We start from the raw sequence: 26,203 nt of genomic DNA, 5'->3' as shown, positions 1-26,203 counted from the left end.
AAAAATAAGTTTTTCCGATATTAGTATGTTTAGGTTAATTTAAATACCTATATGTAAGTATAAGAATACAATTTTAAAAAAAATTATTAAATTAAAAAAAGAATTATTTGATGCGGTGTGGTTTATGTCTTAAAGAAACCTATTCGAACGTCATTCGTAATACCAAAGACAAAAAAGGGGAATTCCCGATTCCCGATCGTCGTTTGACTTGACGAACGGGAATTCCCTTCAAGTATTTGTCTGCGATGTTGTGGCGTTTGTTTTGTTTGTAGTTGTTAGTTTGTTACTGACTGTGCTCGAGCTCTGATAAAAAAAATAGTATTGTTTGATTAAATCGTCGTTTTGTCTGTTTTGTGTTAGCGAATATTTTCGTTATAAAATTAATTAAATAGTGAATTATAATATAAAATGTCGAAACGGTCATATCCTAGTGGATCTGAAAAAAGGAAAAAAGCTCTACATCAGAAAGAAGTAATTGAAAAGTTACCAAAATTAACATCATATTTTACTACTACTACTGGAGAAACTTCTGTAAGTAGCAATCAACTCATAAATGTTCCACATGATGACTCAGCTCAATTACAAATTGCGGGAATTTCTAAACCTTCATGTTCCAATTTTGAAAAAGAGATTGAATCAGAAAGCGACTATTCCTACGACGAAAGTGCAACGACTTCAGTGACTTCACTAAAACCGACAACTCCAACTGTGTCAATTGAACAGCAGTTTTCCAACACAGAAGAATTAATATCGCACGATCCCGCCGATTATTTTCACGAAAAGTTTGTTGAAATAAATCGCGAAATTTTAATTCGTAAGGGACCAGTATATTTTCAAAATAAAGATTCTGACTTTTCCGAGGCATCCAGAACATACAAAGATGGTAATAAATTAGTAACGAGATATTTCAACAAAGCATTATTTATTCGCAAATTAAAGAACAATGAAAGCGTCGAAAGAAAATGGTTGCTGTATTCGCCTTCCAAATGCTCTGTATTTTGTTTTTCATGCTGCTTATTTAACCCAACTGATGTTAATCTTTGCTCTCGGAATGGATGTAATGATTGGAAGCATATTAATCACATAATTTTAACACATGAAAATTGCCCAGCGCATAAGCAATCTATGATGACTTATCTGGCACGAAGTAAAGCGGTTGGTAGAGTAGATATAGACTTATTATCTCAACATCAAAAGGAAGTGGATTACTGGAGAAACGTACTTAAACGGATTGTAGCTGTTGTAAAATTTTTGGCATCGAGAGGGCTTCCATTTCGCGGCGACAATGAAATCCTAGGATCTCCAAACAATGGAAATTATTTGGGTTGTGTGGAATTATTGAGTGAATTTGATCCATTTCTTGCAGATCACTTAAAAAAATTTGGGAATCCTGGAAAGGGTAACATTTCTTATTTATCAGCAAATATCTGTAATGAGTTTATTGAAGTAATGGGAAAACAGGTTCTAAAAAAAATTATAAATGAAGTTAAATCAGCAAAATATTTTTCCATAAGCGTTGACAGTACGCCCGATCTGTCTCATATTGACCAGCTAACTTTCATCATTCGATACGTAAAAGACTGTGTTCCTGTTGAAAGGTTTTTGAAATTTATACCTATTAAAGAACATAAATCTAAGTATTTAGCGGAGACCATCTTAAATTTTTTAGAGATACATGATATTCCCTTAAAAGATTGCAGAGGACAAAGCTACGACAATGCTTCAAATATGTCGGGAAAGTATAGTGGTCTACAAACAAGAATCAAGGAAAAATGTGAATTTGCCACCTTTATACCATGTGCAGGACATTCACTAAACTTGGTAGGTGTCCATGCTGCTGGGTGTGTACCGGAGGCATCACAGTTTTTTGAAATAGTTCAGAAAGTGTACAACTTTTTTTCGGGCTCTACCCACAGATGGAATATGTTAACAGAACATTTAGGTTCAAAAAAAGTTGTTAAGAGTCTTTCACAAACCAGATGGTCAGCCCGAGCTGATGCAGTAAGTGCTTTGCATGGGGGTTATAAAAGAATATTAGAAGCTTTAATCACCATCGCAAACGATACTGAACAGGCACGAGAAACAAGAGACGAAGCCCTTAGTCTGTCTAGAAAAATGGGAAATCTAGAATTTATTATACTGACGGAAATCTGGAGCACTATATTGGAAAGAATAGACAAAACAAGTAATTATCTTCAGAAAGAAACAATAACACTGGACGTTGCAACCAATTTGTTGACTTCACTTTATGATTTTATTACTAACCTCAGGGATAAATTTGATAACTTCGAATCATCTGCCAAAGAAAATAACCCAGAATCTGACTACAAGGATCTATCTCAAAGAACAAGACGTAGAAGCTCACGGCAGAGTTTTTTTGATGGCTCTGCGCCATCAGTCCAATTGAATGGAAAAGAGCGATTCAACGTAGAAACCTTTCTCCCAATAATCGATACCTTGAGTGTTCATCTAAAACAGCGACAAAGTTCATATGAGATCGTCAGTCAACGTTTTAGTTTATTTTTTCACTTAAAAACTCTGAATTCCGAAGAGATACGACAAGGATGCAAAGAATTTTCTCAAATCTATCACGAAGATGTAAATGAAAAAGAGTTAGAAATAGAATGTCAACATTTAAAAGAATACTTAATAAATGTTCAGAGTGAAAATGAAGCATCTAACAGTGTACAGGAAGTATATAATCTATTAAAGCAAAACAAAATTGAAGACACATTTCCTAACGTAGAAATTGCATTGAGAATATTTTTAAGCATGATGGTAACTAACTGCAGCGGAGAACGCTCCTTCTCCAAATTGAAACGAATAAAAAATGAATTAAGAAGTACAATGCTTCAAGAGAGATTAAATAGTTTGTCGCTGATGTCCATAGAATGTGATATTCTCAATACCATAGATTTTGAAGAAGTGATTAACGATTTTGCTCATCTTAAATCTAGAAGGGTACCTTTGCAATCAACATAGAATTAATCTAAGGATTTTAAGTTAAGCGAGTTACTTTTGTAGATTATTTTTTATATTTCCTATTTTTTTATAGCTAGTAACTAAATAAAAATAAATTTAGAACCTTGTTTGTCTTTCTTTATCTATTGTAACTAAATAGTGTTTTCTCAAGGTCATAGGGGCCCCATGATCCTAATGTGCCCAGGGCCTCAAATAGTTTAAAGACGGCCCTGAGTGATTCTTGTAATAAGTAAGTGTTTTCTTGGATTAGTTACTCTAAAGGTGTAGTATTCTGCATACGTAGCTAATTTAATTATTAATGATAGTTCAAAAAATTATGTTAAATATGAAACATGTATGGCATATAAATTGATATCGAATTGTAGCACATAAATTTCTTAGGGTTTTGGGCTTTGTGTTACTATTACCTCTGCTTGTATCACAAACTCAAAGGGAGATACTGTAAAGTTCATAATGTTAAAAACCATAAAGTTTTTTATATTTTTATCAAAATGCGGAATATGTTGTCTATTTTAAATTTCTTGTTTCAGGAAGAAGAGTGAGTTAGTAAAAGCTTTTAAAATGGTTCAGCTAAATTCATTGTTTTAACACTAAAATGAACAACATTTTTACCTACTTGAAATAATTTGGGCTGCAATAAGTAAACAAACATAAATATTTGATTTTTAATCAAATTACAGTAAAACCTCTTTTACAATGTAGGAGGGATATAATATAACCATACAATATTGGATAATATATGGTTATAGGAGGAACCTTGATGAAATAGGGTTATAACAGGACATGCTTAGGGTTTTTTTCTACCAAATATATTCTTAAAATTATTTTGTACAATTTAAGCTTTAAGCACTGTTTTTTATTCTTTTTTCGTGAAATTTTTTTAACTGTTAAATTAGATTATCTATTTTTAAAACATTTTTTTTTAACTTTTGCTCCACACCGGTAAGTTTATTTTCTGCTTTCTTTTATTTCAAACTCATTTTTAATTGCATTTTTATTTTTTATCAATATAGATTCGTTATAGAGAGTAAATTTTTTCATTGGATAATTATTCTTTATTCAGAAATATCTCATTCATAGTAAAGGATGTGTTCTGATGAAGACCCTTACGTGTTTTCATTAAAAAATTTTCTATTTTATTTTATTCTTCTTTTTGTTAAATATATATATAAATGTATATTTATGAATATATATATAAATATATATTTATGAATATATATATAAATATATATTTATGAATATATATATAAATATATATTTATGAATATATATATAAATATATATTTATGAATATATATATAAATATATATTTATGAATATATATATATGATATATTTTTAGGCCTGCCCAGTGCAAACTAGTAATAAATGGAAACTCCTGTCATTATCAGAGAGTCATTGTTTTAGCAAAAATATTTTAATGCCTGGTCTCAAAAGCAGCTTAAAATTGTATGGAGCTACCTGTGCTGTTGCTTGTTCTACTATGGTAAGTTTTTATAGCTTTATTTCTTTTAAATGGTGATTTTTTAAAACTATTTTTTTCTATTTATGCAAGACATTCTTCTATTATTTTTAAACTTGTTTAAAAATAGTGGATAAGTTTTCACTTTTACCTAAAATTTGTATTGTTTTTTAAAAATGTAAAAGAAATTTCTAGTCTATAAAGCATAGCTGCCAACTGTTCTGAACTTTTCGGATTTGTTCCTAATTTTTAAATCAAATCTGAAAATCTGATATTTTTATAAAAAATCTGAATTTTCATAAAATTGCAGTATATTTGCTTTTAAACCAATACCTTATTCTGATCGCTGCAACAGCGCTTCCTGTGTTTATTGTGCTGAAGTAATTTTTAGTAGCTTTTTATTTGAAAGTACTATTCCAATAGCTGTTGCTGATCATTTCACTAAGATGAATCTTTAACAACTATTATTATTTTTTAAAAAATTTATTGTAGTATTTTAACACTTGCATCAGAAATATTTGTTAGTGATGTAGATTATTATTTACCTGTGTTTTATAATTTTCAGAAGAATAATTATGTATTAATAGGTAATGGTTGCTTTTAAATTATTATACCGGTATTCATAATTATAAAATATTAATATTATTAATTTCCCACACAAGATAGTGTTTATAGTTTTGTTTTACTAATTTACATACGGTATTTAAATATATGTCTATTAGTGTTATTATTTAATAGTTAAATTTTGGTCTTACTCTCCTAATTTTTGCGTATTATTTTGTCGCATATAGTGTTCCTAATTTTTGATTCCTAAGGTTGGCAGCTATGATAAAGCAGAACTTAACATAAAAAGTTCCTTTTTTCATTTTTATTTCCGATATACAGTGAACGCTCGCTACTGTGATATCCGATATAACAATAACTCCCTTTATTACGAATATGTTTCATGGTCCTGACAAACTTGCATATGAATTAATGTCATGCTTGTCTCATACGATATTCTCTGAAGCAATAAACCCCTGTAAAACTATTTTTTTTCCAAATTTCAACCTTATTTTCTCCATTTCTTATTGGTTTTCAAATAATGCGAAAAATCTTATTTTATAATCTTTTGCCATTTTTCCCCATCTTTTCTGACAAGAGAAGACTCACTGCTCAAGAGTTTCCATTCTTAGGATTGCCTCCCTTATCTCTTAAGAAGTCACATTCCTATCTGATTTCATTACCTTTATGTTAAAAGCTGATCATGAGTCACAAATGACCACAAGCATCACATTAACACCTGAAAGAGAATTTTTTTTTCTCCATAGAGGATGGGTAGAGCACCATTCGCAAACGAAAATCATTTTCATGCTTTGGACTCACTGCATACTTTGTTGGTTGACTTGACAGTCAAATAAATGAATAAACAAACAAAAATATCAGATTATTTTTAATAAATACTGTTTTCAGTTGTGTTTACTACCTTATTTTCTGAATTTATTTCAATCGTTCTTAATATTTAACCATAATTACTACTTTGTAAATTAATTTTTTGCATGATATATAAATACATTTATAGTTAATACATTTATAGTTAATACATTTATAGTTAATACATATACAGTACAGAAACCTTTATCCGGAAATCAGAAAATCGGAAAACCAAAAAGCCTGAATGAAATTCGATAAATTTACCGCCATTTTTTTTTGAAAAATGTTTTTTTTCCTCATAAGGTTTTAGGATTCTTCTTTCTTTTTTGAAAGATGTTTACCTTACCATTATTTTGGAAATAATCATTATTGTATTAATTCATTGTTTTTTCTTCTTTTTAAGATTATCTCCAAATATTTAATTTTTTTTAGTTGGGTTTAATAATAAAAAAACTGGCTTTTAGTAGCAATTCAGAAAACTGGAAAAATCAGTTATCCAGAATAGTGATTGTCCCGATCGTTCCGGATAATCGGTTTCTTACTGTATAAAATTAAATTTTAAAAAAATCCCAGGGATGTGATTCTTCCGCGGATTCGCAGATTTCCGCTGAAATTTTTTTTTGCACAAGTTAAAATATTTTATGAGGAATTAAATTTTCCGCTACGCGAAAGTATTGAAGTCCTCATTCCTACCTCAAACATTGATTTTCGTAATTACCTGATTTAAAAGTTGAACGTTGTGATTCTTAATCAGGCGATTTAAATGTCGTACACTGCGATTCTTATTTACGAGATTTAAAAATCCAATATCGCGATTTGTAATTACGCTTTTTTAAAGCCCTATATAGCGATTCATATTCATGCGAGCTTAAAATCCAATGTCGTGATTCGTTTTTGCGGTTGTAATATCAAACATCCATTTTCCTATTTATGTGTGCTTTAAAAATTAGACAGTGTAATTCGTATTCGCACTATTTAAGAATTACACATCGTGATTCGTATTTACGTGATCTAAAAATTAAGCATCATGATTTGTATTTTCGCATTTCTTAAATACGATATAGAGTTTCATATTCATGTGATTTAGAAGCCTCATTTCGGGATTCATATTCTCTTAATTTTAAATCATGCATGTAATTCATATTCTCTTAATTTCAAATCATGCATGTGATTCATATTCTCTTAATTCAAAATCATGCATGTGATTCATATTTATATATAAATGCAATTTTAAAATTAATCATCGGGATTTATAATCACATGGTTTACAAGTTTAAAAATTGCACTTTTTTGTCAAATTTTTGTGTATATATATATATATATATATATATATATATATATATATATATATATATATATATATATATATATATATATATATATATATATATATATATATATATATATATATATATATATATATATTCATTCTTGAATTTCCTCTTTTTTACTTTCCAACTACTCTCATCCCTGGTATCCCCAAAGTATGTAGGTCCTTGATATAACAATATATCCCTCTATAACAATATATTTATTTGGCCCCCAAAATATTGTTGTAGCAAGGTTTTACTTACAGAAAATATTTATTTAGAAAAAAAAAACATAATTTCCTTGATTGTCTTCCTCCCATTTGTTTTTAAGTTTCAATTAATACTTATTGAATGATCCTATTCTATTTTTGTTTTTTTGAATTTCATCTTGAAAAGATTGGGTAGTATTTATTTACTTTCCTGATTAATATTCATTAATTTATGTCCATTAACTGTGTAAAATGCAATCGCAATGCTCTATGGCTCTTAATAATCACAATTTAATGTCACACAGTTGCAATTATGCAGATCCACTCTGAGTGGAGCAGTGAAGCCCTGTGTCAGGATTTTTTCTGGCTTTCTGCAACAAAATTCTCTAGCACTAATATCTTTCTGCAAGATACTTTCAGTTATAACAAAGATGTATGATACTAATTTAAGGTAACAAAAATGCTGGTTTACAAAAAAAAAAGCAATATATTTTTTTTAATAGAATATGTATTATTTTTTTGATTCTAATATACTATAGGGGATATTCTCGGATTTTGTTCGTGGAGGGGAGCACACCAATTATTTCCATTGTCGCATTTTGTAAATCATCATCACATTAAATAAATAAATATCATGAAATCGGTAGCAAAAACAGATCGACGACGAAAGCACGCAAATCAAGACTCTTCAGAAAGGGGTTACTCGAATGTCTGTTTTGTTTCAACATTTAATTGTTGTGATAAATAATAACTTTCAAAAATATTGGGTTTTAAAAACAGTGTGGACATTTTAAGCCACAACTGCCAAAAAAAAAAAAGAATTATGGAATCATTGCCTTAAAAAGTAAATAATCAAAAGCGCGATTTGAATTTCCCATGTTGCCTGAAATATATCGGAATATCTAAAGGCCACATGAAAATCACTGTCAATAACTTTCAAAAATGCAATCAAAATGGATTTACAATATCGGCGTTAATTGAGCGTTTAAAAATGTGATTTCAAATTTTATGTGTAGATTTCTGCAGAAAAGCACACCAATTTGTTTTTTTTAGAGGAGATTTTTTTTTCTTTCTGCAAGAGCTATGCAACATTCCGTGACCATGTCGCCGCAATTCTACCACAGGGATCAGAAGTTAATATATGCAATGAAAAAAAAATTTAACAGGGTGCATAGCATTTTTAAAAAGTGCTTAAAGGTGCTTATTTTGGATTTTTGTTTCTTAAAAACCCTTAAAGGTGCTTTTTTTATTGGGTGTTTTTAAAAAGCGCATAATTTTTCCTTTTCGAAATTTAAAATTTAATTTGAATTGAAATTTAAATTGAAAATTTTTTTTCTTTGCCATGTAGATTTTTGCCACGTATTATGCAAAAGCGTATTTTACAGATTGTTCTATTCAATGTTTTCACAAATCATTCAAAGTCAATGCATTTCGGCGTACTTTCATTCTGTAGCGTATGATAGCGCCAATCATTTTACATGTTTGAGGAAATATTTGCTGGTCCACATATGCATATACTGAGCTGGATTCAGTGGGAATTATTCTTGCCCTATCTTGTGCAACTTGGCTGCATTTTGCACGAGATTCTCAATTTCCGACTTCATTTTCCTCCCTCTTAAATAGAGCCGAAAAATCTCTTTATCTTGGCTAATGTAATCAAGAAAAAGAGTTCTTTGACAGAAACTAGTTATTTTATCATGTAAAGTCTTTGAAAATTATTTTGCATTTTGTTAATGTATATAGTGCTTAAAAATATTTTTTAAGTGCTTAAAAAGTACTTAAAAGGTACTTATTTTTTTCCTGAAAGCTTTGGTTACGCACCTTGTTTAATCAAAATGATTCTTCGTATTTCTATTGTAGTATGCATTTTCCTTGATTTCTGATATTTCCAAATGGAGTGAATGGGAGCCATGTGGAAACTTGATGTTGATGCAACTAAACACTACTGAACAACTGAAATCGGATCGTTTCATGCAAGCTAGCTACATAGTGGGCATTCAAAGGGGCCTAAATATACAATCTTATACAGCATTTTACCAGTAAGTATATGCACAAAGACTGATTAAATGTCAGAGAAGAAATTTTTAAGTGTAAGGTTGATTTTTGTGGGCATAAATATTGAACCCTGGGAAATAATTAAAATTTCTTGTGAATGTGATCTTTTTTCATCAAAAATGTAACGTTATAATATTACTTTTATACGTAAAAATAACTGTCTCTTTATTTATCTTCTATGTACATAAAAGATCAGGGGTCTGTTTAGAAGACATTTGGGTCTGTTAACAGACCCTTCACAAAATATCTTTTCATAAAAACGAATCCTTCATAAAATATTTTAACTTAAAAATGGACCCTTCACAAAATCATTTATCTTTTAATCGGACCCTTCACAAATTTGTTTATCTTCATTATTATTTTGTAATTTTGTAATTCAAATAAACCCTTCCCAGGAAGGGGGAGAAAGAAAGACAGATGTAATAGAACTAAGTTTTGTCTTTGGCAGCCGCTTCTTCCTTTATTCATCCGAAATGAATATTCTGCGTTCAGCAGTATAGCCTAAATATCAAATATTTGTATGTTGCATCTCTATATTAGTAGCAGAAATTGCTGTTTATTTTTGAAAATGTAATTTTTTTAAATTATAGTTTTACAGTGTTGAGCATAATCTTGTATGTCTTTACAATTTAAAAACTTCTTGAAAAAGTTTTTTGCAATGACAGGACCCTATTTGCACAAATTCACAAAAGCAGGACCCTGGTTGAAAGAATGTTACTTAATGTTTATTTTATATTCACAAATTGTGAGTAGTTTTTTCACAATTTTACAAAAACGGACTGTTCACAAAATGTCTGGACAGACCCCTGAAGATAGAAAAAAGAAAGAAAAAAAACTACACTTTGAAAAAAAATTCTGATGATTTATTTTTTCAGAAATCACATATCGGTATATTATTTAAGAGTTGGTTTCTGTATTCATGTTTAACAGTATTGGATTATTGAAAAATTCTCATACGATTTGTAATTATAAATTCAATATGTGTTTATCAATAGTTTATGTATTTATTTTATAATTTGTTTACATAGTATTATTAGTGAAATTTCAGTATGTTATTTTGTCGAATATTTATATAATTATAAAATTAAATTTTAATATACTCTTTTGTGTAATGTATAGAAGAAATACAATTTTGTTTATTTATTTATTTATTTTTTTTAGAAATTTGTAAAAATAAATTTATCCTCCGAATTGTTGCTTTACAGTTGTGGCTTATTTAACGACTATATATGAAATAGCTTAAAAATTAACCCTTTTATCTTAACTAGATTACAATTCCAAACTATTTACAACCTGTTTTAATATGTATTTCCTTTTTTTAAAAAAGAGTTTCTTCCATTTCTTTCACTTGGGTTGGAAGAAACCTATTTCTTCTGGGGATGCTTTTCCCACAGTTTTTTCCTTTGTGGAAGAGACTTATTTCCTGCTAAAAAAAACTATGAAATTCGAAAGTTCTAAACATTTAGGCAAAAAAAGAATTATAAAGAAAGAAAAGAAGATGATATTTTTTATTTTGAAAGTTATATTCACCAAAAGGTTTTTATTAAACGATTTATAATAAGCTTTAAATAAATGATAATGATTTTATTTGATAATAATGATTAATTTTATTAAGGGATGCTTTTAACAGAGATTTTTCAGTTATTTTGTTCTTACAGGTTTGATTGTAAAAAGTGGCTAATTTTATAACTCACTGATTTTATTGGTGGCAGTATATATATATATCTATCCAGTCAGACTTCTATTTAACGAACTTCCACTTTGAAAATTTCTCTTTTTTGCGATTTTTTTCGATGTTCCAAGAAAATTTTGGAAATTTCTTCGTAATATAGCTTCCAAATAACAAAGTGAATTTTCTATTTCACGAACTTTTCATTGATATCTATTTTCCCTATTTCCCAAAATATTTCCGAACATTTTAAACTTTAATGCATTTTATGGGGGAAGTGACCTTGAATTGATTTTTGCATCCTTTTATAGAGAAATCAGTAAAATCTCTTTTCCTTTTTGTTTGCATTTCAAACGAAAAGCTCAGATGAAACCGATTTAATCAGTAGCAATTAAACTTAAGAACGCATGTGGTAATGAACGTTTAAAATTACTTTTATAATAAATGCAGCTATAGTTTTATACGTAAATTTAACTTTTTTTAGTTGAAAATGTATGTAGCATGTAGTGGATAATGTTTTGCTCTATTCTTGCTTTCCATGCATATTTCTTTTATGGCTAAGATTTATAAAATAAATAGTAGATACTAGTTTTCATGAAAAAGGTGTATCAATTGCCATTTTAATTATGTCTAGTGTTTATGAATTTAAAACCTGCTTTGTGTTTAAGTATTTTAAAAGGTGATTTTCTATTTAATAAATTTTCCACATAATTAACTTACACAATCCAGTCACATTAATGTGACCACCACCTACTTTCGACGTCAATCCAGGTTGCAGGAGGGAGCATTATGGTTTGGGGAATGTTTTCCTGGCATTCACTGGGTGCACTTATCAAGACATGCTGGATCAGCACAAGTACGCATCTGTCCTTGCGGACCATGTCCACCCCTGCATGCAAATGGTTTTTCCTCAGAATGATGGCATCTACAAGCAGGACAATGCGAGGTGTCATACAACTCGCAGTGTATGCGCATGGTTCGAAGAGCACCAGGATGAGGTTACCGTACTCCTCTGGCCAGCAAACTCACCGGATTTAAACCCAACTGAGAATTTGTGGGACCACCTCACTCGGGTTGTTCACGCCATGGATCCTTAACTGTGTAAAATCTCGCGCAGCTGGCCATGGCACTGGAGACTGCATGGTTCAACATCCCAGCGAACACCTTCAAAAACCTAATTGACTCTCTTCCTGCATGTCTCTCAGCGGTCCGCTCTGCCAAGGGTGGTTATTCTGGCTTTTGACAGGTGGTCACATTAATGTGACTGGACTGTGTATTATCGGGATTTAGCAACTTCATTAAATAGAGGTACCACTGTTTATATACATATATTGCGAGTAATTTTTTTTATATATTGCAGATTTCTAAGCTTCCCTTCCAAGTGCACTAAATGGATTTTATTCTGGAATGCCAAACAGTTTGAATTTATGTTTTTTCTATTGCAACCAGCTGTTAGCAAAAATTGTAAGTCAAAATTTTCTGTTTCAAATTTGATATAAAATTATGTGCTAAAAATATATCTGATTTCTGTCTACAAATCAGAGGTATGCCATTCTCTGCAATTTTGCTATTTTTGCTTGATTTATATCATAAATTTAACAATTATAAAATTGCAATAATTGGTTTTGTTGAACTTTGGGGGCATCAGCAATTTATATAAAAGTGATTAAAGAACCTTATCTATTCTATCAAATATGTTGTTTCTATGTTGTTGGACTCTGGAATTATGTTATAAAGATAAAATAATAACTTTTTTTTAATCCTTAAATTTAAGAAGATTGAATTCAAGGTCATATGCTTACTATTTTAAGAAGAGGAATTTAGTATGATAGAGATAAATAATTTTTAAAATTTGAATTGATTTTTTTAACACTTTATCTAAAATTATTTTTATCTAATTATATTCAATAATTATGTAATTGTTTCTTAAAAAATAGTCAATTAAAAGAATTTTTTTAAAAAATTAATTCCGCCATCGTCTTCTCAGACATAAGGCGTCTTGCTGTCCAATACAACACTGAAGTAGCTCCAGAAGGTAAGAGGGAACGAAAGCCATCACGGGAACGAATGTCAAGAAGAGAGGGGCAATCAAATAGATGCTCCCCAATCATAGGCGAAGTGTAATAAAATTGTTAAATAATTTAATATTAAAAGATTGTTAAATTAATTTCTTTAAGAAAAATGCTAAGTTTTATTTAAAACTAGGAAAACAATTTCATTAAATGAAATTGTAATTTTCAGCAGATTATTAAATCTTTAGATTAACTCAATAAACTATTCCTATTGAGATTTCAATAAGTAATGATAATTAATAACTAACAGTACAGTTTTGTAATGTGAAGGGAAATTTTTAAATATGTTTGTAAAAAATATATTTCTTTAATTTAATTTGTATTTTATTTAATATAATAATTCCTTTAATTTATATTTTTTATTACAGTTCTATTTTTAATTTCAAAAACATGTTTCAACATGCATAGTTCAACATTTTTCCTAGAACTGTTTTACATATCTGTAATCATGATCTATTGTGTTTAAATAAATGTTCAGAGTTCAGTTAAATCACTCTATTTCTTCACTGTTCAATTTTTCTGCTTCTAAACTCATACCAAACTTCAATCACATGTAACAACCAGAGTCCTCATGATTTAAATTACTTGATAAATTATTGGATACTACTAGATTATTTGATTTAAAGAAAGGCTTCTGATTTAAATCACTTGACTTTTTTTATAATAAAAATCATTGATTTATGTTGAAAATATACTTTATTAATGAATATTTATAAATGTATTTTTAAGGTCGTGATTTTTTTTAATAGTCTGATTTCATTAATATTCAAGGTATTATCCTGACGAATAATGTCGAAGGGTTATGCATGTAAATTATCTTTTGATTATCAAAGGATAATTAGACTTTCTTTTTAAGGCTAAATGTAAACTAAAGTGATTTGAATCTTTTAAATGATTATTTTCCATTAGTAATAGGTAAATAATTTGTCATTCAATAAGCATATTTTAATTATAACAATTTAGATTCATTTATATAAATAATTTTGAAATTTCTTAAACATATATAATGATATTTTTAGGTATTAAGTCTATAAGTAATGATATTAATGAATACATAATTTATATATAATAATGAATATATGATAAGAATGATATTTTGAATTTATAAACAATGATATTTTTGGCGAAAGACTTGTTTTGTGAAGAGTAATTTAGAATAATTGAATTTTTTTATGCTTCCATGTCTAAATTTATTTATTCTTTATTTGATATATAAGTGACAGATTAGTCTTTGTCTTTAGAAATTCTTGGAAATATTGAGCTTGTATAAAAACAACTATTTTATTTTTTCAGTGATTAGTTTGTAATTAATACATAGTAATTTTAACAATTTTGGTTGGAAGTATTAATTTAGTTATAATATCATTTTTAAATAACATTAGGTTTTATTGGTTTACCTTATCAGAGCTTTTAATTGGTATATGTAATAAAAAAATATCTGAAAATTAATTTATTAACACTAAACATACCAGCACTTAATGTATACCTATTTCTACCCATAGCCGGTCAAATGAGCGATCTTTATGTTTCTTGATTGAATGTATAAAATATGGATGTTAGGAAGGAAATAAACTAAAAAAACTTTGCTATAATTAAACAAAATTGTATGATGCCAATTCTTATGTATTACAAACACAAGGAATAAGAATTTTAATTTATTGTTTAACGCATTTTTTACATATACAGGGTGTTTCCATTGTACAGTCCGCAAAAAAAAAGATATCACCCTGAATAACTTTCGTTCTAATGATCCGATTTTCATGAACTAAGTGTCAATCTTAATGGTTCCTGGGGGTGACCTCAAATATGCTAATTAATTAGTGCTAACTATTAATTAAGTTACGAAATCAGACACAAAAACGTACTTTCTCTGAATAAACATATATTTTTTTTTACATATTTGGAATCTAGACACTTGAATTAGGGGGGGTAGACAAAATTTTAAAACAATTGGGTCGTAAATTGGGTTGCAATAAAGGTTTATATATTTGGCAATAGTCCAGAAAACCGTCAAAAAAGTCGCCTGCGCAAATAAATATTTTAAGATAACCCTTGACTGATTCAAAAGAGAAACGCTTAATTTTACTAGGTTGCTAGGCAACCAATTTCTGACTGTAAAAAAATTGAAATAATGTTTTGTGATTGCTCTGAGAGGTTTAATTAATAGTTAATAGAAAACACCTCGAAGTTTCTAGGCAATAGACAATTTTTAAGTTCGTTTATGTCCAAAAAGCAAAATAAATAAATAAAAAAAAATTATTTTAATCTCTTTTGAAAAGAAAATTTGAATCGATTTATAAGTTTTCAGAATTTAAATACATGAACTTTTTATCTGATATTATTTAGATTATGCTATTTTTGCTATGTTTATTCGAGGATTTCATACTAAAATCAAATTAACATAACTTATAATAGCTATATACAAAATTTTAGGGATAATGATTTTTACAGCTTTAATCGAGTCTTCTAGGCATGAAAGTTTGAAGAAAAAAAAAGTGCATGAAAAATAAAATGTAGATTGTATAGTAATTCTAATGCACATTCACAAGGTTTTCTGTAATTTACGATTTCTTTTTTCTATAACTCAATGAATTGCTGAAAGTTTAGTGGCATTTTAAAAACATTGAAATATGTTATGTTTAAGAATAAGATATTGAAATAATATGTTGCATATTGTATGATTCATTGTTTAAAAAATTGCTTCATTTTGCTAGATATTTACGTTACATGGTTTTCTTTGGATAAAGATGATTAGCAAATAGCATCCACATGTTTCGATACATTCTGAAACTTACGTTCGCAAATTCACCATAAAATGTCGCACAGCATATTCTTCAATTACGATAAGCTACATTTACCACCAAATACTGCTACTATGATTATTTTTGTTATATATATATATATATATATATATATATATATATATATATATATATATATATATATATATATATATATATATATATATATATCTGATATGATACTCTCTTTTTAAACAGAGCTCGTAAGGCCCTTAAGATACTGAAATGGGGGGCACGAAAACTTAAAAGATTTTTTTTTTCCTAATGCCCGCCTGTGTTAACATCAGTCTATTCAGGCATCTACAGGGCGACAGATATCTGTGTGGCCTAAGGATTCCTAACGAGCATCAAACATTCTCAAAATTAAGTGTTCATTCACTGGAAAATTTAGTGTTTATTCAATTTAAGAACTGTTCCTTCACTTGGTTATCTTACTACTTATTATTTAAACCACCAAAAGCTTAAAACAATATTATGTAAGTTATCTAAATTTTTTTTACATAATTTGCATTTAATAACAAATATGTCGACATACATTTAATAACAAATACATCATTTAGCTAAAATTACAAATTTTGAAATTTTTATGATTTTTTTTAAAGACAAGCTAAGCTTAAGTATTCCTTCACTGGTTAGTTTACCCCATAAAATTTTGAGAAATTTGCGATGTTGTGAGAGATGCTTAAAAATGTTGACTGCGTATTTTTATTAATATTTATAAAATATATATTCATGAAATTGATGAATATTTTATTCCAAATTTATTCATGCGTATGTATATTATTGAAATTTTATCAGTTATTGAGAAAAAAAAAATAAAAAATAATCACATTAAAGAAGCACAATCTGTTGTATAATCATATTCTATCAGAAGCATGCTTTTATAAAACTCCACATTCTCTGAATAAAATGTATTTTATTCAATAAAATGTTTTATTCAAATTTCTTTACTAAATTGCAAATAGAATTTTAGACGACTAAAGAAGAAACATCGTATTTTATAGCTTAAAAAAATGAAAATGAAAAGATAAGCAAACGATTATTAGCGAAAAAAATATGAATGAAATTTTATGCTAAGCGCGCGAAGTCAAGTTCCTCGCAAGTTTATCACATTTTAATATTAATCGCTCCATTTAATCATTTCTTCATTGTCGCCAAATTATTTTTTTAAAAATAATTCATTTTAATTTTTCTCAGCTTCTAATAAATAAAAACAGTTGAAACTTTAGATTTTTCAATTGAAAAATATGTAGATTAATATGGTATAAAAAAATTAATATGGTATAAATTATTAAAAATTATTTTTTTCGTGAAATTATCTTTGGGTAAATGAGTTTTATGACTGGGTGAAATTTTCTTCGAATTGCTTTATTAGTTTTTAAAATATGACTAAAAACGTAAAAAGTGAAATTAACATTAAGGGGTACGAACTTTGGATCGCTCTCCTGACCAAACTATGGGGACCATATTTCCCAGATTGCAGCTACCCCCTATATTTTGAAGGTTAAGAATCCAAATATGTAAGAAAAAATATATGTTTATTCAGAGAAAGTACGTTTTTGTGTCTGATTTCGTAACTTAATTAATAGTTAGCACTAATTAATTAGCATATTTGAGGTCACCCCCAGGAACCATTAAGATTAACACTTAGTTCGTGAAAATCCGATCATTAGAACGAAAGTTATTCAGGGTGATATCTTTTTTTTTTTGCCGACTGTACATTTTCCACAAACATATTTCTTCTAATTATTATTATTTCTATTATTATTCTTATAATTATAAGAATTTATAAGAATATATAAGAACTATAATTCTCATAATTATTCTTTTAAATAATACTATTTCTTATAAGAACCTGTGCTATCTTGATTGTTTCGACATTTTTCTGGGTAAAAACTAACAGTTAGTTAGAAATGAAGTAAAGCTGTCAAAATAAATTATAAGCTACTTACCAAAACATTCAGTTTTTGTTACTTTTTCTTACACAAAAATGTCAATCTAAGATTTTAGGTACTTTCTTGAAATTTGAATTCACGGTTGTTCTGATTGAACCAGCTACGCAACAGTCTTTGCAGAAATGTGCAACTCATCCAATGCAATACGTTGAACGCATATTACATCGTAATTTCTGATCCGATAAATTGTTCTCCCGGTCAAATAACTGGTGGTGGTAGAAATAGGTAGACAACAAGTATTATTCGAAACAAACAAAATACGAAAAGAAATAGTAATAATGGAATATTAACTGTATGTAATTGTTAGAAAAACTCATGAAGTGCTGCTCTGTAAACACACAACTTTATTTAAATTTTATTTAAATTTTATTTAATTTTATTTAACTATTTTTGAGTAATTTTTATTTAAATTATTTTTGAGTAAATTTATATTATTACTAGTTTATATGATTTGAATTTGGTTTTAGCTGCCTTGAGCGCTATTCCAATTTGAATTAATGTATTTAAGGTTGTTTTCATTTTTACCTTCTGTTTAATTAATTTCACTTAAGAATTTGAATTTACGTTTGGATGTACTATTTTCATATTTTGATTTGCTGCATTAGCGCAATCTTGTTTGGAAATTGATTTTTTGAGTAATTTTTAATATTTTCTATTATATATTTTTTGTTTATTAATATTTTTTAGGAGTTTCTGGCCCTGGTCCCATAATGGTTTATTTATCATGTCTAATAATATTTATTTCTTTTCAGGTTTCCAATTTTTAATATGGTTAGCAAAATTACTGATTATTTTATACCACATGACCCGTCGCGTGGGTTAACAAGGGGTCCTGCAGATAGACTTGGTCAGGGGTCTACTGTGGTTAATAAGTTACCTGATCAAATGTTTTGTTTTAATAAACATATTGAAAAATTAAAAAAATTTAAAAGATGTAAGAATAAAAACTGTCTTACTTGTCCCGCCGCACATTTAGATCAAATTTCTGATTCCAGTAAATTAATTTTTTGCAAACAAAAAAATATTATTTATCTCATTGAATGTAATACCTGCTCTTTAAAATATATTGGACAGACAAGCACTGAACTTAACAAAAGGATAAATAGTCATCGCTCAGTTATTAAAAACTTTCAGAAAAATAATAATTCTGATATCGAAATTATTCACTTCCAAAAACATTCTTTTAAAGACATTAATATACTTATTCTTAAACATATTGAAGATTTGAATCTGAGATTGGATCATGAAAATATTTATATTTGCAAATTAAAAACTTTAAACCCTTACGGACTTAATAGTAAACTTAATGGAGAAGGCAGCCATGATTTAAATTCTGTTTGCATTTACAAAAAGTTGAATATTTTTAACGACAGGTTTGTCAAAAGTTTAAGAGGTAGTAGGGGTAAGCATAAGGACAAATCTCATAGAGATAAATTTAATATGGTACTTTTTGGAAATTTGTGTTCTTTGGATGTTAGTGATGCTAACATAAAAAAGATTAAAAGCTTCATCTTCAGTATTAGGAATTCAGTGTTAAAATGGTTTATTAAATCTCAAATGAAACTTGTCAAATTTTCAAATTCTCATTTAAAATTTATTGTTTCAGATCTTATTAAATTTAAACTTAATATCAACAACTTTGATACTTTTAATGTTTCAGGATCTAATAAGGAACATTGTGTTGTTAATTTTCTTGATAAGGTTTTCGAAAAAGGTTCATTACCAATGGTTGTTAATGGTTTTAATAACATTTTTCCTATTAAGGACAAGACTAGTGTTTCAATTTGTTTCAAATATAGCAAGACGTTGAAGAATATTATTTGCAATTACAATTTTTTCTGTCAAAATTTATTGGAACTTGAGGATATCTGTTTGTGTGAACAATTGCATTATAAAGATTTTGTTGATAAAGATCACGGACACATTGTAACGGGTAACCTTGACCTTGTTACTGATAAAAATCTAAGATTGCTTATGGGACTTGGTACAAAATTTAGACCAAGAAGAAATTATAATTTGCCTTTTATCATTTCCTCAATTAGTAAAGATTTGGACTGCTTCATTGCAAAGTGCTCAAGGAAATATAACTGGCCCATAGAAGTATTTTTCGAATGGAAATATAAAATTTTATATAATTTTAAATTGAATTTTTTAAATAACAACACAAAATACCAAGGTTTTTATTTGAATTCTAATATTGTTAAATCTATAGAAGTATTGAAAAGGAAATTTATTATTTGTGTGGTTGATAAAGCTTCAAATAATTTTGGCTTTATGTGCAAAAAATTCTTTAGAAATATTATTGGTTTTGAATATGATAATAATGATACTTTCCTTAAGATTAACAACTCTAAGAAGGAAATTGAAAATAGAATTTTGGCTTTTTATAAAAAAACTGGATTAAAACCAAATAGTTTTAATTTCCCATACTTATTTCCAACCATTAAATTTCATAAAACACCTGTTAAATTTAGATTTGTTACTTGCTGCACAGGGTGTTATAATTCTGTTTTTGGTAAACGATTTTTCAAATACTTAAACATTATTTTAAGCAAAATTATTTCTAATGATAAACATTTCATCATTAATAACAATCAAGAAGTTATTAAATATTTAAACAAAAATCGAGTTAATACAATTCTTACCTGTGATTTTGAAAATCTTTTTACCAGTATTCCTCACAATAATTTAAAAAATATTTGTATTGAAATTTTTGAACATTATTTGATTGATGAAGGTATTGACAAGGAAGACTGGATTAATTTATGCAATGTCAACATTTTTGAGAATTATCTTTTTAACGGTATTAGTTTTTACAGGCAAATTAAGGGTATTTCTATGGGTAATAGTTATTCAAGTGCATTCGCTAATATTTTCCTTCACTTTTATGAACAAAAATTTTTGCAGAATAATTTTTTAAAAGGTTTTAGGTTTATTGATGATTTAATCATCTTCGATTGTAGTGATTTTGATTTGATTAATAATATTTATCCTGAAGAACTGAGTTTAATTAAAACCAATTCACAAGACTCTAGTGCTTATTTTTTAGATCTTGATATAAATATTTCTGATAACAATAATCGCATAGGGGTTTATGATAAAAGGAAGGATTTCAATTTTAATGTTATTAACCTTACGCATTTTTATTCCAACCTTTATTATAAAATTTTCAAGAATATTGTATTTGGTCAAATATTGAGATTCAATTTCATTTGTAATAACCGTATTGATTTTTTGACCGCTATTGAGGTATTAAACACAGTTTAAAGAAAAATAGATTTCCTTTCAACTTTAATAATTTTGATGTTTTGATAAAGGAAATTTTAAACAAATCATATTAACTTGGCCGATATTGAAGCCCGTCTAAGCAGGCCTAGACGGTGAAATATTTGGTTTTCATCTTTTAATTTTTGGATTTAAATTTAATTGGGATTATGTTTTCTTTTTCAAAATATTCTGTTGAGGTTTTTTAGACAGATGGCAGCACTTGGATTCTTTAGCTCTTTGGTTTGTCTATTTTTATCTAGGTGTCAGCACATTATTTTTTGAGCTGATTTGGAATATATAAGGAATTTCTTTTTTCATTTTTACTAACTGTAATTGTTTTATATGTGCTTTGGGGGCGGTGCATTTGATGTCTTCTAAGTGTTTAGTATTTTTGTTTCAGTAAACGTGATTATATTGCAAATTTATATGAATGTTGTTATGGTAAATATTTATTTAATGTGGTAATTATTATTATTTTTATGCTTGTATTTTCATTAGGGGCCTCGGGGCACTGTTAGTTTTGGCTCTGCCACTAACAACAGAAAGGCTCCTGTGTGTTTGCAGACAGTGTGTCCCCTGATGAAATGCTGCTCTGTAAACACACAACTTTATTTAAATTTTATTTAAATTTTATTTAATTTTATTTAACTATTTTTGAGTAATTTTTATTTAAATTATTTTTGAGTAAATTTATATTATTACTAGTTTAGTTAGCACTAATTAATTAGCATATTTGAGGTCACCCCCAGGAACCATTAAGATTAACACTTAGTTCGTGAAAATCCGATCATTAGAACGAAAGTTATTCAGGGTGATATCTTTTTTTTTTTGCCGACTGTACATTTTCCACAAACATATTTCTTCTAATTATTATTATTTCTATTATTATTCTTATAATTATAAGAATTTATAAGAATATATAAGAACTATAATTCTCATAATTATTCTTTTAAATAATACTATTTCTTATAAGAACCTGTGCTATCTTGATTGTTTCGACATTTTTCTGGGTAAAAACTAACAGTTAGTTAGAAATGAAGTAAAGCTGTCAAAATAAATTATAAGCTACTTACCAAAACATTCAGTTTTTGTTACTTTTTCTTACACAAAAATGTCAATCTAAGATTTTAGGTACTTTCTTGAAATTTGAATTCACGGTTGTTCTGATTGAACCAGCTACGCAACAGTCTTTGCAGAAATGTGCAACTCATCCAATGCAATACGTTGAACGCATATTACATCGTAATTTCTGATCCGATAAATTGTTCTCCCGGTCAAATAACTGGTGGTGGTAGAAATAGGTAGACAACAAGTATTATTCGAAACAAACAAAATACGAAAAGAAATAGTAATAATGGAATATTAACTGTATGTAATTGTTAGAAAAACTCATGAAGTCAAATGTCCAAAAACGATAAGATAATAAGCGTATTTTCGATGCAAAAGTTCTTAAACGGTCATTTGACCGGTTATGATATGTTTAGTGTTAAATCTGGTAGCAGCTGACTCTAATGATTAAAAATTGGTTTATTTCAGCTGATTCTCACTGTGTAATAACTCATCTTTATAGTTCAAGTTTGTCATCACTTCATACTCCAAATCTAGTTTCACAAAGATTAAAAAATCTCAAAGAATTTCTGAATTTGTCTCAACTAAATATTAGACCACTCACTTCATTACCAGAATGTCCCACAGAAGAAACAGGACATCGTCCTCACCAGCCAGTTTTTCAAGAAAACAGAAATTTCTCTTTCATTTTCATGCTGTTACCTGTCTTTTACTTGGTAAGATTTGCCTCCAAAAGAATAAAAGGCTACAATTTAGTGCTGGAGAAAGTGAACGAGACACCACTATCAAAGAGACCAGTGATGAAAGTAAGTTTTAGAGGGGTGGTGGGTTTTGTTTCTTTAATGTTCAGGCTCTTCAATGTACAATTAGTTTACATATTTACTTATTACCCATCGGCAAAATGAGTGTAGTTTTGGGTTGGATGGCATGCGAACCTTATTTGGATGCCATCACACTTTTCAGCCGTGTTCAAGAGTAATAGTAAACAGTGTGCATGCGTTGTTATAGCGACCGCTGCTGTTTGTTAAATTTTTAATATTTCTTTTTTCACTTTTAATTTGGTTATGCATTAAGTGGGTGAGATTATTTTTGAGATATGGGACTAGAGAGATTCCATAAATACTTCTTCAGTTGTGAATAAAAGATAATTCCATCATTTGAACGATTATTTTGTTTTTATTGTTTTAATTAAGAATCAGAAATTCTAACTTACAGTTCAAACTGGATCGTTTGCCTGGACTTAACAATGCCTGGACTTAAATTACCAAGACTGAAAAAGCCAAAGAACGTAGGCGGGAACAATAAACGAAATTAGATAACAACCATTTTGCCAATGAGTGGCCTGTGATCACCTGTCGGCGATCACAATTTTTTTAACGTTTGCTTTTAGTATATATGAGACTATATCAATAAGTAATATTCTTAATGTAAAATTAAAAAAACAACACAAATGATTAGGAAAATGTTTGGGAAAATTTGTGTATCTTACTATTCAAAATTTTTTTTTATCATTAATAAATTATTGATTTACTTTATTGGAGCTTTTAATTGGTATATATAATAAAAAAATATTGAAACTAATTTAAAACGTTACTAATTATAATTAAACGAGACACCACCATCAAAGAAAGCAGTGATGAAAGTAAATTTTAGAGGGAAGATGGTCTTTGTTTCTTTAATGTTAGGGTTTTTCAATGTATAGTTAGTTTAAATATACAGTACACTCTCGATTATCCGTGCGCGGATTATCCGGTTTGCGGATTATCCGTGCTCATTCCGGAGTCACATGAAAAATATAAAGAGAAACATTTTCAAGATTAAAAAAATTTTATTCATGAAGTTGTAACACTACCTAATTTTTGGAAGCAATATTCGTTATTGGATTGAAGTATATGGAATATCAGCAGCATGGTCAAAGGTAAAATCGTCTACTTTATCACGCTTCTTGGAGAAAGATCACATCGCTTGATGAACAATCTTCTTCAGATGTTCAAGAAAAATATGATTGCAGTATTCTCGAACAAGCAAAAGAAATCTGAGGTTTCGAAATTCTTGACGAAGAAAATTTTGTAGATTTTTTTCAAAGTGATGCATGTGAGCTTGACTTATTTGACAGATGAAGACATCGTTATGTTGTTAAATCAAATAGTAATGATAGTAACTGATGCAGAAGATGTAGTAAATGAGGGAAATACAATTTCTCATTCTGCTGCTCTGTGGAAATTTTATTAGATTATATGGGAGGATTTGATTACGGTGACATTATAGCGGTTCGTAAAACATGTGTATCGATATATGACGAAGACGCATTACACAATTTTTTAAAAGGAAAATTCCTAGTTTGATGTTATACAGCATGCAAATGTCAGTAATTTTTATATTTTTTGTACTGATATTGATTTTTTCTCTAATTAAAGAAGTTTTCGGATTATCCGTGTTTTTCGATTGTCCGTGCGACTTGTCCCGGTGATTAACCCGGATAATCGGGAGTGCACTGTATATATATACTTCATTTTTACTGTGTACTTCATACTTCAATGTACTATGTACTTCAGTGTATAGGTGGGAAAACAATCCGGATAATTGGACTATCTGACAGATAATCGGTGCTCTACTGTTTTTCTTAGATTGGTTTATAAAATGTGTCAATCAAGAAGAGCATAATTTATGCGTTCATGGCGTTTTTACAAAATAGTTTTTGGCTACTCAGAGAAAAAGTTAAACAATATTTCTTTCAGAAGTTTGCAAATTTTATAAATTAAAATTAAACATAAATTTTGCTTTAGGCAAAGTTATACCTTTTATTTGAGTTTAATTCTAAAATTCTTAAAAATAGTTTAAATTAAAGTTAAAATATGAATAAATTAAAATAACATAAAAAATCAAAAAAGAGCTCTACTTTTTTGCAGAAGTATGGTCAGGGGTTTGTGACTTGCTTATTTCTGCTGACAAAGGAGAGTCAAAGAGTGCCAAAAATAATTAGATTAGGTAATATTTGAATGGTGCCCTAGAATTGTTAGTTTGTCAAGTTTAATGTTGGTTATTAATCAATATATTGATGTTAATATGCTATTTTTAAACAATTAGTAAAATTATCCACTTTACACTACTCAACAAGAACCTGAAATTATTTGAGAATTTTAGTTTGAAAAAAAAAGCTATTGAACTAAATGCATTTAAAAAAAAAAAAAAAAAAACAGGAAAAATTCTGAAATTGACTTGTAAAATGGATTTTCATTGAATTCATGGTAATAATAAGTAGCTAATAAAGTTTAAAGTAAGGAACTCCAGTCACCAGTGTAAGTTTGTACAATAAATAATTAATAAAATAAAACGTTTTTAACTATTTTATGCTTTAATTTGTTTTCTAGATTTAGTTATTGAATAACAAAGATGTTTTCAGATGTATAATTGACAAAAGTATGGTCCAGAATTTTGTTGAAATGTCCTAAGAAAGGCCAATTTATACCTATCAGCCCTGTGGCAGAATCGAGACGACATTGTTACAGAACGTTACAGAGTTCTTGCAGAAAGATTTTTCGTTTGAAAAGTAAAAAATGTTACTTTTCTTTTCTACAGAAATTTACACGTAAAATTTTAATCATACATTTAGATAAAAGCTTTTTGATGCTCTTAATTTACGCCGATAGTATCGTAAATCGATGTAATGTTTTGATTGGATTTTCGGCAGTTACTGATATTGATTTTCATGTGGTTTTCAAGTATCTCGATATGTTTCAAACAACATTCGAACCGTGCATTTGAGTATTAACTTTTTAAGGAAATAATTGTACTGAATTTTTGGCAGTTATTGCAATTTATTTCTTCATAGTTTTTAAATTCGATATTTTTTATACGATATTATTTATTACACCAACCTAATCTCGTAACGTAACACACATTTGAGGAGTCCGATTCGCGTGTTTTTGTCGCTGATCTTT

The 26,203-nt window shown here is 28.3% G+C and overlaps 1 protein-coding gene across 2 annotated transcripts in view; it reads left to right on the top strand.

Annotated features, from left to right (window-relative positions):
- Positions 1–26,203, top strand: part of LOC107439362 (uncharacterized) — a 50,466-nt gene that overhangs the window by 2,954 nt on the left and 21,309 nt on the right. For both annotated transcript variants that reach the window (XM_087150906.1, XM_087150908.1), the window contains exons 3-6: positions 4,324–4,467; positions 9,236–9,414; positions 12,460–12,563; positions 22,731–23,068. In XM_087150906.1, coding sequence (XP_087007032.1) covers positions 4,324–4,467; positions 9,236–9,414; positions 12,460–12,563; positions 22,731–23,068 — 765 coding nt within the window. The remainder of the gene's footprint in view (positions 1–4,323; positions 4,468–9,235; positions 9,415–12,459; positions 12,564–22,730; positions 23,069–26,203) is intronic.

This window comes from Parasteatoda tepidariorum, chromosome 9 (genome assembly GCF_982258835.1).
Source record: "Parasteatoda tepidariorum strain Cologne lab strain chromosome 9, Ptep-v5.0, whole genome shotgun sequence".
Classification (NCBI taxonomy): domain Eukaryota; kingdom Metazoa; phylum Arthropoda; class Arachnida; order Araneae; family Theridiidae; genus Parasteatoda; species Parasteatoda tepidariorum.
Note: the sequence above shows the minus strand (reverse complement) of the source record. Positions and strands in the feature narration are given on the sequence as shown.